Source organism: Anser brachyrhynchus (genome assembly GCF_964034855.1).
Source record: "Anser brachyrhynchus genome assembly, chromosome: 17".
Classification (NCBI taxonomy): domain Eukaryota; kingdom Metazoa; phylum Chordata; class Aves; order Anseriformes; family Anatidae; genus Anser; species Anser brachyrhynchus.
This window is the reverse complement of record NC_137710.1, coordinates 3,618,488-3,632,993: the sequence shown is the minus strand read 5'-3', so window position 1 is coordinate 3,632,993 and position 14,506 is coordinate 3,618,488. Positions and strand designations below refer to the sequence as shown.

The 14,506-nt window shown below is 44.3% G+C and overlaps 2 protein-coding genes across 3 annotated transcripts; both read right to left on the bottom strand.

Moving 5' to 3' along the window:
• Positions 1–55: 55 nt before the first annotated feature.
• DDX55 (DEAD-box helicase 55) lies at positions 56–6,779 on the bottom strand. Its single transcript, XM_080560182.1, has 14 exons — positions 6,606–6,779; positions 6,292–6,342; positions 6,117–6,203; positions 5,751–5,842; positions 5,575–5,637; positions 4,698–4,847; positions 4,026–4,215; positions 3,692–3,774; positions 3,234–3,365; positions 3,020–3,112; positions 2,344–2,458; positions 1,413–1,581; positions 783–1,075; positions 56–291 (listed from the first exon to the last, which is right to left on the bottom strand). Exons 1-14 carry the CDS (start codon positions 6,711–6,713, stop codon positions 124–126), a joined length of 1,794 nt encoding a protein of 597 aa, XP_080416308.1. The 5' UTR covers positions 6,714–6,779; the 3' UTR covers positions 56–123.
• A 294-nt stretch (positions 6,780–7,073) lies between these two features.
• On the bottom strand, positions 7,074–13,048 carry TMED2 (transmembrane p24 trafficking protein 2). Of its 2 annotated transcripts, XM_080560221.1 has the most exons (4): positions 12,809–13,048; positions 11,719–11,911; positions 9,463–9,570; positions 7,074–8,594 (listed from the first exon to the last, which is right to left on the bottom strand). In XM_080560221.1, the coding sequence occupies exons 1-4, from the start codon at positions 12,986–12,988 to the stop codon at positions 8,470–8,472; spliced, it is 606 nt and encodes a 201-aa protein (XP_080416347.1). In that variant the 5' UTR covers positions 12,989–13,048; the 3' UTR covers positions 7,074–8,469. The 2 variants fall into 2 exon arrangements, with proteins under 2 accessions (XP_080416347.1, XP_080416348.1); XM_080560222.1 differs by lacking the exons at positions 7,074–8,594; positions 9,463–9,570 and adding an exon at positions 9,589–11,301 and having other exon boundaries at positions 12,809–13,036.
• Between the last annotated feature and the right edge of the window lie 1,458 nt (positions 13,049–14,506).

Below are 14,506 nucleotides of genomic sequence, written 5' to 3'. Positions count from 1 at the left end.
ACCTGTCAGCTCTCTTTATGAAGAAATTAGATCAGTTCTGCTCTCTGCATCATTATTTTGTTATAAATATACAGTTTTATTGAAATAGGCAGCATCAACATAAAAGTCTGGTTAGAATAACTGTCAACATTCAGACTCTAAGTCAGCAACAGTTTCTGCTTTCACTTTGCTTTGGGTGCCTGTTAGTCTCTTCTCAAACTCTTCTTCACTAATTTTCCCCTTTCTTAATCTTTTCAAGAGTCTTGTGTCATTCAGCAACTCTTCCATCTCCTCATCGTCAACATCAGAGCCCTGTTGGCAGTTGAAAAACAAACAATTAAATTCAACACCAAACCACATTCATTCTATACATCTGAACACAACAGAATTTTACAACCCAGACTTTGCCAGGAGTATCCAAGCACGAAATAATATTCAGGTTCTACCTAGGAAACATTCTAATTCTGTTCCACCTATTGAGAATTAAAAAAGCAATAACAACAACGAAGTACTGTCCAATTAAGTGCTGCTGGACCTCTTAAAAGGAAAAACCCATGCAGCCTATTCTGGCAGCATTATTCACTAGCATTAGTAAGTTGGTTTTGTGTTTGGTTCTGAAAAGCTTCTGTGCTTTTTATTTTTGTGCTTTGCCTGTCAAGGGCCTAGAAAGTTAATTTTCAGTCTGTAATTCTGCAGTGCATCTCACTTACGTCAGACTAAAATCCCATTGCTCCCTGCCTTTTGAAAGTACGCACCTATGCTATAGCAACGACATGTAGCTTAATAGAACGGGCACGGTTTACCTCTTCACGTTTCCTTTTTGCTGTTGCTTTCTTTTTCTTCTCCTTTTTGGCTTTCTGCTTTGACCAGGGTTTGTTCTTTATGAATTTCTTTTTTCCCCCACTTTCCTGTCTTTCCTTTCTTTGTTGTTCTAGTTGTTTTTGTCTCTGTTTTTCTCTATTTTTATCCTTAAATGGAATGGAGTCTGTATCAACAGTGACTGGAGTAAAGTCTGGAAAACATTTTCCTCTTAGTTCAGGCATCTTCGGCATTTTTAACAAGGCAAAACCTTTGGCAAGACTAGCAAAATCCAGATCTGTTAAAATAAAGTTTATAAAGTCAGTTTCCTCCTGGATAATAAGTTATTTTTTTCTGTGACTTTTAAAGTTATCTTGAATTCTATACTTTATACTAGTAACAATGCTAAGTCGCACTTGCGCTTATGTCTGTTTTAGTCAAACTTGCTAATTAAATGTTTTGTCTGAATTGCTTGAGAAAATAGGAGTTTTGTCAGAATCTGATGCTGCAGGAAGTAACTTTGAGAACAGGAATGGGCAGTTGTAGCTGCTGAATAACACTACTATGTTTTTTTTGCCAAATCAAACACTGTCTTCTGAAGAACAGTAAAAGAGACCAGCCCTGCTGTGAATTACCTTTTATTCGGAAGATCAGATTACACTCGTGTTTGGCATAAGCCTGGATGTAAGACACAAATGCTTTCATCCCTTTCTCAAACACTGCCCTGTCAGCCAGGGCCATAGACTTCAGTTTTGGAAGAAGATCCAACACATTTTTCTGTGGTTTCATTTCCTGCATGGGACACTGAAAACCAAAAAAGAAACAGAAAAAGTTCAAACGAAAAGTTCAGCTGAACGATTTAAAATGTGCTGTGAAACTTCAAACACACACTTCTTCCCAGTTAATCTTCAGTAAGCTTTGAGCCCCCTTCTCCGTCTTCTACTGTGTCATTTTAAAACTCCAGTTCACTGTTCAGCCCCACAAACAATCATCCTAGCCCAGCAGAAGAGCTCACACAGTACAGCTCAAGAGAAGGCAACACCTTCATCTCATGCCTTATCAAGCTATGTTCTCATTAGCAGGCCTCTACAGAATGCATACAATTAATCCCATAAACGCAGGACCAGCAAATAATTCAAGTTAAAATATTCAAGTTAAAAATAAATTTGTTCTGGCCATTTTTCAGCAGCACCGAGGGTGTAGCATACAAAGCAGTAGTGGCAGGATCTGAGGCAGAAGCAGTGTAAGGCAGTGCTGCCTTATGGAAATGCTCGACCTACACACCATTAGAAAAGAAAAACCTTTCCCTAATCGATGCATCACATGTTCCTATCAAAGATTCAGTTAAAAAAACACAGGTAGCCATCGCATTCTAACAGCTGAATTTGGTGATTAATAAGCAGCTCGTCTTTTTTTTTTTTTTTTTTTTTAAATTATGTGACTCTGCTAAAACATGATCTATGCGTATGACCTTAAGCCCTATGAATTTGGATTTCATCATCACTGTCAGTAAGGTTCTGGTGAGCTTGCCTGTCCCCTTGCCTAACAGAATAAAAGTCTACTAACCTTTTGGTTGATTGAGAGAAAGTCAACATAAGATTCTTCCATGGGAAGCAAAAATACAAGTGCGCTGCCGGCATTGCCAATCCGTGCTGTTCGACCACACCGATGCACAAAGGCACTGAAACAAAACAGGGCTAATTTAATAGGAGACGCTCAGTCTGACTCAAAAGCATTAGTGAGCAAGAGGGCAAATCTAACAGAATGGAAAACCTAGAGTGCTGGTTATTTTTGAACTAAACGAATAATTTTAGCAACCAGGAATTATGACAATAGAAGTTAAAACACATGGAAAAGCTCCTTTCAAGTGAGCTTCCAATGTACCATTCCTTGAAGAGCTCTGTACCCACTCTCTGCTCTCATTCACCCTGGTGTTTCTCCTTTTTAGTTCTTTGGTATTCTCATACTAACCCTTAGAACAGAAAGCCTCTTCACACAAATGCAAGTGGTGACCACCTGTTTGACTTCTGTACGACAGACACAAAGCCATTTAACTTCACAGCAGTTACAATAAAAATTGCAATGTTTGATCCTCCCTTGTTCGTGCATTATTTTGCACAAACTCAGACCAATTTTCAGGCGACAAGTAAACGCGTTTTCCACAGCTGTGTGTTCTCAAATTGTATCTAAACAGTACAGTAACATGAGCACAAGCAAAGGTTCTTAAGATCTGAAGTTGTACCTTGCACTGCTAGGTGGGTCATATTGCAAAACCCAGTGTACCTCTGGAATGTCTATGCCCCGGGCCATCACATCAGTGCAAACTAAAATGCCGCTAGGAAGAAGAAAAAGCATTTTTTCATTAGACCATCATTTGAGAAGAGCGTATTTTCAGACACAATTCCACATCCTGTACTACTACTTTTAGCTGGCTTAGCCTATTTGTATGGTCTTACCCTGGGAGCTTCCGAAACTCGGTAAAAATCTTGTTACGTTTGTGTTTCATCTTCCCATGAATGCACATTATTTTTGCTTGTTTAATTAAGGACTCCAAAGCCTTCCCATAGTATTCCACACAGGCACATGTGCTGTTGTGATGATGACAGAAATGCAAAAGATTATGTTGTATTTTTTATCTGATTTAGGCAGTCAAGCTAGAGCAGTCTGAGCCCTTTCAAAAATAGCCACTTTGGCCTATTTTTATTTAAAATAGGTACTTTTTTTTTTAATCACCATATATAACATATATACATTTTACTTTAAAAGTATGTATAAAACTAGCATATTCTATAAGACTGCTATTAAAATGAAACACTTTTAAAGTAGTTGTGTCCTTGTCAACACAGGGCAGAGTTTTGAAATTAAGGTAATAAAACACCACTCTGTTTTCACAAGAAAACCTGCATGGAATTACCTGAAAAAGACTAGATGTTTTTCCTGTTTGTGCTGTCGAAGAAAGTGCACCAACTGATTGAACTTTTCGTCTGCTTTGCATATCTACACGATGCAAAGGAAAAAAAATACATAAGGAAATGATACAAACTGACCTACCAGTTGCTAATTTAGTGGTTTTTTTTTCCCCATCATGGTTACTGATCTTCAGAGGACTTGCAAGAGCTTTGTGTCTTTGAAACTTCTGATTCCTCTGCTAATGTGGCCATTAACTGGCCACGATTTAAAAACCTGTTGATGGAACCAGGGAAAAGGGAAAGGGAGCAACAAACTACCACAAGGCACAGAGTTCTCACCATGTAGTAGTTCTCCAGGCGCGTTGGAGTTTTCTGTGTGTTGCTTGCTGCCACTCCCTTCTCTTTCACCGAGATGCGGACAGGATTCCGGAGACCTGCTCTCACCAGGTTCTCCACCTCTTGAGTCTGAGTTGCTGAGAAGAGACCTGTCCGTCTCTGCTTGGGTAAAAAGTCCAGGATGGCATTTAAACTGCAAGTAAGCACATGTAAAACATAAATGTCCCAAGATCTTCCTCAGAAAGAAGTTTAATCACTGGAACTATGAGTTCATAAACGAAATAGTTTTTACTACTGAGCGCCAACTCTACAGCCTCTTCTATTCAGTTAATCATCGTAACTTTTCAAGAAAGAGAAAAAGGATGTCAGAGTTTATTTGTTACAGTGTTTCAAGTCATTATACTGTGTAAATACCAATCCTTAAATGAGTACATGCTAACATACATCACAAAAAAAGAAATCTTAAACTCTGTACTCATCAAGGAACCACCCTTTCCTGATTCTCTTCCCCTCTTAGCAACTGCTTTATGTAGTCTGCAGAGCCAAGAGAGGTAAAAGACCAAAACGGAACAAATCTCGTTTCAGAGGTTGTTGTAGGCCAGGCTCATTCACATCAATCACATACAAACTCATTTAAAAATTCAGAAATATAACTGGAGTTTATTATTTGAATACCTTGATTCAAAGCCCATATCGAGAAGTCTGTCTGCTTCATCTAACACCAACACATCAAGAGACTTCACACAGCTTGCGAGATCCAGCCCATCTGCTTTTCTTCTGAACAGATCCTCCAAGCGGCCTGGCGTTGCTACAATGATGTTCCCGCTGTTTGGGTTAAGGACATACAGCAATTTTGTAACCACGCAAGGTAAAGACTTCGGAGGAACTGCTAGGATTAACACAGCACAAATCTGCACTCTTCAATAAAACAATTTCTGTGCTATTTCCCACTGTATTCCTATTTCAGGACCTCTCAGACAGTACGTTGATGGGAGAAAAAGCCCTCAGGAGAAAGCACGCTATCTGCAGCAGTAAAAGTTTAGAACATCGACTATGGAAAGCAACCGTTAGCTAGAAGAAATATTTGGTGCCTCCACGAAAAAGCCAGCAGCAAATACAATTGCTCCAAAGGTTCCCCATCAGTATCAGCACCAAACATCAAAACCAAGCATCAGTTCCAGAAAATTATACAACACAGACTCAATCTCGTCAGACTCTACTGCTAGTACAATGTTTACAAAAAAGAAGGAACTGAAAACCTGTCGGTGAAGACAGTTTTTCAATTCACCACGCTGTACGCTGTGATTTACCAGGACAGCATGTAAATGGTACCAATTTCATATATGAGCCTTTCCTGTCGTCTCATTACCGTCTCAGGATGGCGCGTCCCACTCAAGAATCCACAATTTCTTTACCATATACCCAACATTTTTATGCAGAACCACCAAATTTTACCACCAGCAAGACCCAAATTCATAATTTGTAAGTTTTAATGACAAGGAGAAAACCACAGTTGCAAGGCACTGGTAAAAATTACAGACAATCAACTTACCCGTGTTCTTTAAATTTTTCAACATCTTCCATGGGATTCCTACCACCTATTAAAAGAATCTGACTAAAACAAGAGAACAGAAAGATTTAGGTCATCTTTGAATTTTGCAAGTTTACAAATGACAGAAGTCCAAAGGAAAGGGAACAGAGATCACAAAAAGCCTGAAGTTCACCCACCTAAACATGGGGAAGTGTTTTGTGAAGTGCGATAATACCTCATCAATTTGAATAGCTAATTCTCTTGTCGGTGTGATAATTATAGCTCCAACCTGCACAAGAAGACAAAAGGAATTTATGGAAAGCAACCAAATAGAAGAGAGACTGTGGGAAAATTGTCCATTGTAAGGTAAGTGCAAAGAAAGCAACCCAGTATTTGTTTTCAATTTTTACACAGTTTGTTGTTCTTGGTATACGTGAGCTGAGCACATGGTCACTTTACATGTATTCAGTTTGACTGACTGGTGCTTTCACTGAGCTCCTCAATCTTACTGAGGGATCATAAGAACAGAGTAAACCATTCAGAACCGAACAACTTAATCTTACCTGCATTTTTTTCAATTTTTGTTCCCGTCTGAGAAGAATTTCTAGGATGGGAATTACAAAGGCTAAGGTTTTGCCGCTGCCTGTTACCTGTGAAATCGGAAGGAGAATCAGCCCTTCGTTAGCCCCAGAGACAAACCGAGAAAACCAAGAGGCTCCCCCGGTTCACAACACTCACCGCTTCCGCAGCAACATCTTTGTTACTCATGAAGAGCGGAATGGTTGCGGACTAGAAGAGAAACAGCACACCAACGGTTCAACCTGCTCTGCTGGAAGTAAATCTCACAGAGCCCAGATTTCCCCCAGGAGCCACCAGAGCTCTCTAGAAGCCATCCGAGCGAGGGGACACCCGAGGGCAAAACCTGAGGGGAGGCTTCAGGGCTGCGACCGAGCCCGGTGCCCCGGCAGAGGGCCCGCACAGCGCTCACACGGCCCGGAGCCCCCCTTCCTCCCCCCCGAGGCCCAGCCCCGGGGCCGGGGCTCCCCCCTCACCTGCACCGGGGTCATGCTGGCGAAGCCGAGGCCCCGCAGCGCCCGCAGCACGCCGGGGCTGAGCGCCACGGGCAGCGCCTCCCAGCGCCCCTCCGTCACCGCCTCCATCTCGGGCCGCTCCCGCCGCCAGGCCCCGGCCCCCCCCCACAGCGTCCGGCAGCGGCGGGGCCCCCCCCGGAAACACGCGGCGCGGCGCTTTGGTTCCGGCCCTGCGCGATGCCCCACGGCGGCCGCTCAAGCACCACAAAAAAAATCCCCTTTTTTCGGGAAATCGCCCATTAAGGCACTGCTGGAGGCCCTGCAGTGCCAGAGCCCAGTAGCACCAACGCCAGCGTACAATTATGTCTCCTTCCTTCAACGCAAAGGCAGCAGCCTAACAAATTCCCAACACCCAAATAAATATTTCATGAAAAAAAAAATTCACGTGCCAAGCAGCCCCTCGCAGGGTCAAAGAAGAAAGAGACAAGCTTTCTTGTTTCTTTTTCTTTTTTTAAAGAATTTGTTTATTTTATCGAACCTGGGTCATATGTAGATTCACAAGCAATTTTAAATGTACATCTTAGAATTCAATTTGAGTGTTTTACACAAAAATATTGGCACACAACAGTTGCAATAAGGTGTAACAGCCACCTTGCTGAAGAACTGCTGCAAGTGTTTGCCCGAGGTTGAAAAATCTTTACCTGGAACATGAAAACCTGTAACAAATTTTAAATTAATTGTACAAAACTGCTGTGTGTAACTTGTAGAGGCTCCCCCCTGGAAAAGGTCCCCCCCCCCACCCCAAAAATGATTACAACTAATGTACATCAGTCACAACATAATCCTGGCTCAGCACCCACACCAGACGCTGCTTTAATTTTAAACCAATCATCAGATACCAAGGAAAGTAACTTTATACAAAAACAAATCTACATGTGCCTGGAAAAGAAAACACACCAGTATTTAGCATTATGCTAATTATGACCAGATAATGGCAGACTGCCACTTAACTTAAATACAAGGGCTGCATAGCATCGCAATAAACCCCCAGAATCATTAACCCTTTGGCATCTGGAATCCAGATTTCCTGAACACTACTGCATTCTGCAATAGCACCAACAGTCTGAGCTTTGGAGCTGCAAAAACCAAAGGGCCAACTATTGTTTGCCAAGACACTGCACGATTGGCTTCGATATAAAACCGGTGAGAGACTAAAAACCATATGGTGAACACTCGGTAGAGGAGAGAACGTATTTTGATATTGACTACTGAATTAAAAAGCTTCAGAAATAAGTTGGGAGTACTTGGGACAGTTACTAAAGACTTCCTTTTCAATTTTAACCAGGTATACATACTAGAGTGGAAGTTGTCAGCTGTCTTCCATTCATTATCAGAATAAAGTTCCTCAGAATAAAGTTCCAATCGCTCCTCCTTGGCAGTTTCTACACGTGAAGAAGGGACTCTTTCAATTTCGTAACACCTACTGCAGGGTTAAAGATGTGAAAAATGCAAGTCACATTAGGGCCTTGTACCGTTTTCCCTAGACAGAACTGCAAGTACTTATGAAAACAGAAAGTTAGAAAAGACACCGACATTGCTTGTTACTACAGTTGAGTTACAGCGTTTGCAGCTTGCTTGGACCTCGCTTAGCGTACAGACTAGGCAGACTGAAGTGAAAAAAATATGCCAATCAAGTGATGAGATTTCAGCATAGCTTTTGCTACAGAAGATATATAAAAACAATTCATTTTTAACTAGGAAGGAACGTAAGCAAATAAGTTTTACAGTTCAGTAAAGAGGGTTTAGAAACTAAATGACTTTTTTTTTTTGTGACCAGGATGGTTGGTAGATAGTGAACTGAAATCCAGGACCAGGAACAGTACTCTTAAACAACTCTTCGGACTTCAAAAAACCTCTTCAGATAGTAGATTTGTCCCAGTGTCATGGCAACTAGTACAAGAGCTTCAAAGAATGACCAGAGGACCACTCTGCTGTTTGTGTTGTCATTAACTGTTGGGGAAAAAAATAAACAACAGTTTAAAACAAACAAATATATTTTATTTAGTCATAGGAACTGAACAATTGCACGTAAACTTCCAGTTACATCACTGATATTTGTATCGGGTCAGTACAAGTGCTCTGAGACTCTGCAGTCTTATGGATGAGAGCTCAGGGGCTTATTTTTCTGAATAGCTCAACCTATGCTAGGCAAGCAGATGTTAACCTCACCTTTGGACACAAACTGCAACATCTGTCTGTATTCTGCCCACCTTCAAAGAGGCCGACAGAGGCATGTAACTGCCAACCAGATGCCACCTGCTGCTTCAAGCAACAGCCACGTTTTAAGGTCTCAAAGTCAAGAGGGGAACTGCAGATCTCTAAAGGTTCATTATCTCTGGTTCTAAAAGGTTCGGCACTTTAAGTCAGACCGTTAGTAACAAAAGAAAAAACGGTCATAAAACTGGAAATAATCATAGGTTCAAAGCATTGAGAGGCCGGTGTTGTAACATAATGCTGTATGTCCACATTAAAAACATCCGCCCTTCATTCTTGACAGGCACTAGGAACCACAGTCCTAGTCCAGTGCTAGGAACCATACCTTTACTGCTATCTTCATGAGTAAGACATTCAAAGAACTACAGAATTTACACCAATTAAGCAAAGATTATTTTGCATAACAACCTTCATTACGTGAGACAAGCTCAATTAAAGAAGATAGCAAGTGTCAATCATGTTCTTTACCATATTGGCAGAACTTTCAGAACTTGTTCTGAATTCTTTTTAGTAACATGAAAAAGCTGCTATGAACTTGAACCTAAAAAAATAGATTTAAAATCCATTCGAGAGGGGACAAGGCATTTAAGTCAAAGACACATACTTGCTCTATGTATTCTCTCACGAACTTCCATGTACTCCTGTTCATGCTTTACGGCTGTCATGGCCACTGCTAACTCGTTAATCATCTCTTCTAGCTTGTTCTGATGAGCTGCAGAATAATTTCAGAAGAAAGTCTGTTATTGACTCAAAAACCAGTTTGTTAGAACATATGAACAGCTGTAATTAGCTTCCTGTCACAGGGGAAGTTCTGAGAAATGCAATCCGTACGACTGCACTTCCCAGCCTCACAGCACAATAAGGTTTTGTTATCGTATCGCCACATTTCCTAACACACCTCCACGGTATTTAACAAGTGAGAAAACACCTTTCTCTGCATCCAGCTAGGTGGCAGAGGACACCCAGGTCAGGCAGCACAGCCTGCTTGTATCCCATCTGGACATAGCTCTCCATAAGAGCACAAGCTCAGCACCATACCATTAGCTATTTTGCAAATACCTTCCAATATATTCCAAGCAAGTTATCTTAACATAACAGTCTTTTCTAGTTGTTAAGCTTGCAAAAATAGAACAACTGAGGAATTAGCTTAAGATCATGATGCTGGCAAAACGAGATGACTTTCTGAAGCAGTGGCACATCTTGTGATCCTCCTGTTTAGCTGAAGCACGGCATTCAGCAGAAACGTTGCCAAAGGGGCCTGGCAGAGGGCAGGAACCGGCCTCGGGTTCTGGTACGCCATGAAAGCAGAAGAATAGGAAAATAAACTAATAATGACAGGAAATTAGCTTGAGATAATTCAGCACATGGACAGATCACAGACCCGAGGTTTAGTGCCCTGCCGATCACAGAGTCCTTTAAACACCTTCATGCTCAAAGAACTGTCCACTTATAAAAATTATGAACGATGTAAGTGATTTTCAACGTTTTCTAGCACCAAGGGAAGTTCAAGCAGTCATTCCATGGACAGAATAACACTCATACAAGCTATAATTAAAACCTAAATAGATGTCTAAACCACACTCACTTTGCTAATATTGTAAATGCCTTATTTTCGTGGCCAACTGGTCACTGCAATGCGTGCAGTTATTAGTAAGAGAAGAAACCACAGCTGCAGGGATTGTTTAAACCCACTAGAAGCACACTCAAGGGAAAGTGTTTGCTTTAAAAAATAAAGCTGTATTAATATTCTTTACAATGCATATTTACAGTGTCTCTTCAGACTCAATAAAAAGATTTAACTTAGACTTATAAAAAGTTCAAGTTAGGAACATGTTAAGTTTTGTCAAGAGCTATCAAGCACTCAAGGCACACCGTTATTTGCTTGCTAAAACAGAAAACAAGGCTTCTCTTCTTTCTAGCTTCAGTTAGCGATTTTTATACCCAAAGGTTTATTTTACAGCAAATGACAAGTTTGAAGTTTTCTTGTAACGTTATTGCTAACTCATAACCGAGATGGAATTTGTTGCTTCCAAAAGCCCTTGATTATCCAACACGAGTTTCAGTGAAAGTAAACACTGTCTAAAATATTTAACATTCCTGGATGTTCATTGTTTTAGTTCAGTTCCCCCGAAAACTCCTCCTAATCAGGTCTTCCATTAGCCACAAGTAACCACCTGAAGACAAACCGTCACGGCCAGCTGAAGGACCTGATCCCAAGAGCTGCTAAGTACATAAACGCCTCGGTGGAAGCTTGCAGGTGCTCAGCATTGCTCAGAATCAGACCTTTTATGTAGTTTATTAAAAAAAGGCATTCTCATGCTACAAACAAACATTACAGAGAAAAAGCAAACATTAGCTGTTAGTGAATAAACACTTGCAAAAGACAAGATGCTAATGAGCTTTCAAAAATCAGGACACATACCATCCCAGGTATCTCCACCACCTAGAGAAAAGTGTAAGAGATGAACACAAGTACAGGACAAAAGGCTGCAGATAAAACAGTAACTTACACGGCTAAGAGCTTTTTTTAATTAGCACATTTATCAAAGAGCTCAACTAACGCATGTGGTAATCTACGTACTGCTGAGCAAACTAGAAATCAGAGAATGAGACTGATGAAAAGACTAAAGGATGAGAGCATTAGTTTCTGCAGATGGCCAAGAGATTCCCTGGTGATTCTGCATTAAGTTGGGTCACGAGGTCTAAAAACATCCGTATCCGTTCTAGCTGTGCAAGAGGACAGCTAACTAGACCGCCTGAAGAAACGGGAATTCTGAGAATCCCAGGCAAGTTCACGAGTCATGCATGCACGGAAAAGCTCACAAGCCGGAGCTAATTTCTTTCCAGGAGTCTTCCTCACCTTCTGTCTCCATATCTTGCCCTTTTGGAGCTTCCCCGATATCAATTGTGAACATCACTATCTTGGGGGTCATAGTGGACATTCTGTTACTAAAGCAAAACTTGTAAGTTCCATCCATGTGGGCAGCAAATGTGTATTTTCCACTGGACTCTCGATCGCCTTTATAAATCCCTTTATTATCAGGCCCTGTAATCTGGACGGGGAAAACAAAATATCATACATTTTATTTAACATACAGTGCTTTAAAATGCATCACTACAGACCACATGCATACCCTGAAGCTATCCAGTCAGATTCACCAACAGCACCCCTGCTCTGACTGGCCTGACATTCTTTGTATTTTCCTTCCCCCGACCCAAAGCAATGCTGCGTTCTTCTGCACAGGAATCTCTAAAGCACTCCCAGTAAGGCGAGCCACGTAAAAGCCTCGCCCTCTGGCTGAGGTTACTGGCCATCTGTCCTCAAGATAAGAGGCACTCAACAAGGGAGAGGTACGCTGGCTGCAACGCTGGCCACAAGGCTGGCCGTTAGCCAAATTAACAACTGCGGAGAAAACCTTATCTCTGCTGCTTGAAGAAAAATAGAAAGAAGAAAGGGTATACTGCAGTATGTCAACACTGCTTTGACTACAATACTGTGCACTGCTGCAACTGCCTTCTCTGACATGGCCAGAGCAGCGGACGTTCGGGCTCGCCGCGGCCTGACGTCTCCCATCCCAGCAGGCCACCAGGCCCAGCTGCTGAGCTCCCACCGGCGATAACCAAGCGGGGTTTCGCAGCTTCCTATTTCCTGCTTCGGGCCAACGGGCAAATTTAAAGCATTACGCTCAATTTCCCCAACAGCTCTCTCGCCTTGACGTTACTCCAGGCCAGCAGCGACGCGCCCTCCACCGTGACGAGAGCAACTCCCGTTCGTTACTCCGCTACAGATTTTAACGCTTTACAGAGGAAAACCCCTCACCGAGCAGCGCCGGGCGGGCACGCAGCCGGGCCGCAGGCAGCCCCCCGCCGCCCGGCAGCCCCCCCCCAGCCCCCCCCGGCCCGGCTCCTCGCCTCAGCGCGCCCCCCGCGCGGGCAGGCCCGGGCCTCACCTCCACGTCGATGTCGAGGAAGCCGCCCTCCGCCACCTCGAAGATGAGCCCCATCTTGGTGCCGGACGGCACCCGCTCCAGGAAGCACTCCTCGGCGTGCGCGTCGATGCTGACGAAGTAGGCGGCGGCCGGGGCGCCCAGCGCGGCCAGCAGCGCCAGCACCGCCCGCAGCGCCGACATGGCGGAGCCCAGCGGCGGGGCGGCAGGAAGAGGGGACGGCGCTTCCGGTCGCGAGCCACGCCGCTTCCGGGGGCACGGGGCCGACGCTCATTGGGCGCCGCCGCGGCGCTGCCACGTACGGGCCGGGGAGACGGCGGCCGGGGAGGGACAAAGGGAAGGGAGGATGGGGTGGGGGAGAGCGGGGAGGGGAGGGGGCGGGGCCTGCGCTCGGAGCGGCCAATGAGGACGGAGAGGGGCGCGGAGAGGAGGAGGGGGGAGCCAATCAGCGCGCGGCGGGGAAGGTGGGCCTATCGGAGAGCAGAGGAGCGGCGTTGGCTGAGGGAGGGGGGGCGTCGCCTGGCAACCGGGCGGCGCGGGCGGGAGCGCGGGGCCTGAGGCGCTGAGGCGACCCCGGGATGGGGGGGGGGCGGTAACGGTCAGGACGGCCCCGGGGAAGCCCGGAGAGCTCCCCGTCAGGACAGGCGGCTGCGCTCGAGTTCGTGACTGGCTGCTGCGATTAGCCCCGTAACGTTTACACACTAAGCACAAACCGGCTTCCTTGAGAAATATTTACGCGTTTCAGCGAGCCCCCCAAGTCGCCGCACCCCGGGTTCTCCTCAGGTGTCCTCAGGTGCCTGACGGGCGCAACCCGAACGCGGTGCGTGTGAGCAGGCCCCGGTCACCTCGGGCTGGCAGGGCTGGCAGGGCTGGCTGAGGCAGGGCGGGCGCAGGGTGTGGGCACACGGGAGGGAAAACCTCCAGCGAGACAGAGCAGGAGCGTGAGGAGCTGCAGGTCGCTTGGGGACCGAGTACCAGACCTGACTGCGTCACCCCAAACTTCCATTGCCGTCACAGCCCACCTTATATCTTCCCCTCTCAGTAGCCTAATGTGCTATCCTGCTTTTATATCTATCTCAAAGTGTTTTGCCACTAGCACATTCTCTAAATTATTACATTTTTCCTCTACATGCATTTGTATATAACAGGAAATCAGTTGATACCGAATGCTGGTGGTATGAACGCGTTCTCATCGCTAACTCGGACAAAATTCTCACTTCCCGTCACATCTGATCCCCCGAGGTTCTGCAGAGCCCTCTCCAAACATTCTGCTCACGCTGCTACCATGTTTCATGGTTTCGTAAGCAGCGCTGGCCAGGAAAAGGTGACTGTGCCATTATTCATCCTCCTGCTCTCCCTGGAACTTTGGGCAACTTCCTGTGGCGTTCCATTTTGACAGTAAGCTTCACAAACGACATGTATATATATTTTCACGGGATATCATTGATTATTATTATAAAATAGGCAACTGAATGTCAAACTCAGATGTATGGAGGCTTTTTGTTGTTTTTTTTTACCTTCTTGGCCTGGGTCAACAAAGACAAGAGCCGGCTGGCAGCACATAAGCTAGTTTGACACGTGTGACAGAATACAATGCTGACACAGTGGCACAAATAAGTTTGAGTGTCACAGTGTTGTTTTTCATGTCACTCAAACCTCCCATTCACTTGCACTGGCATTTTGCATCTGCCAAAAATAAGA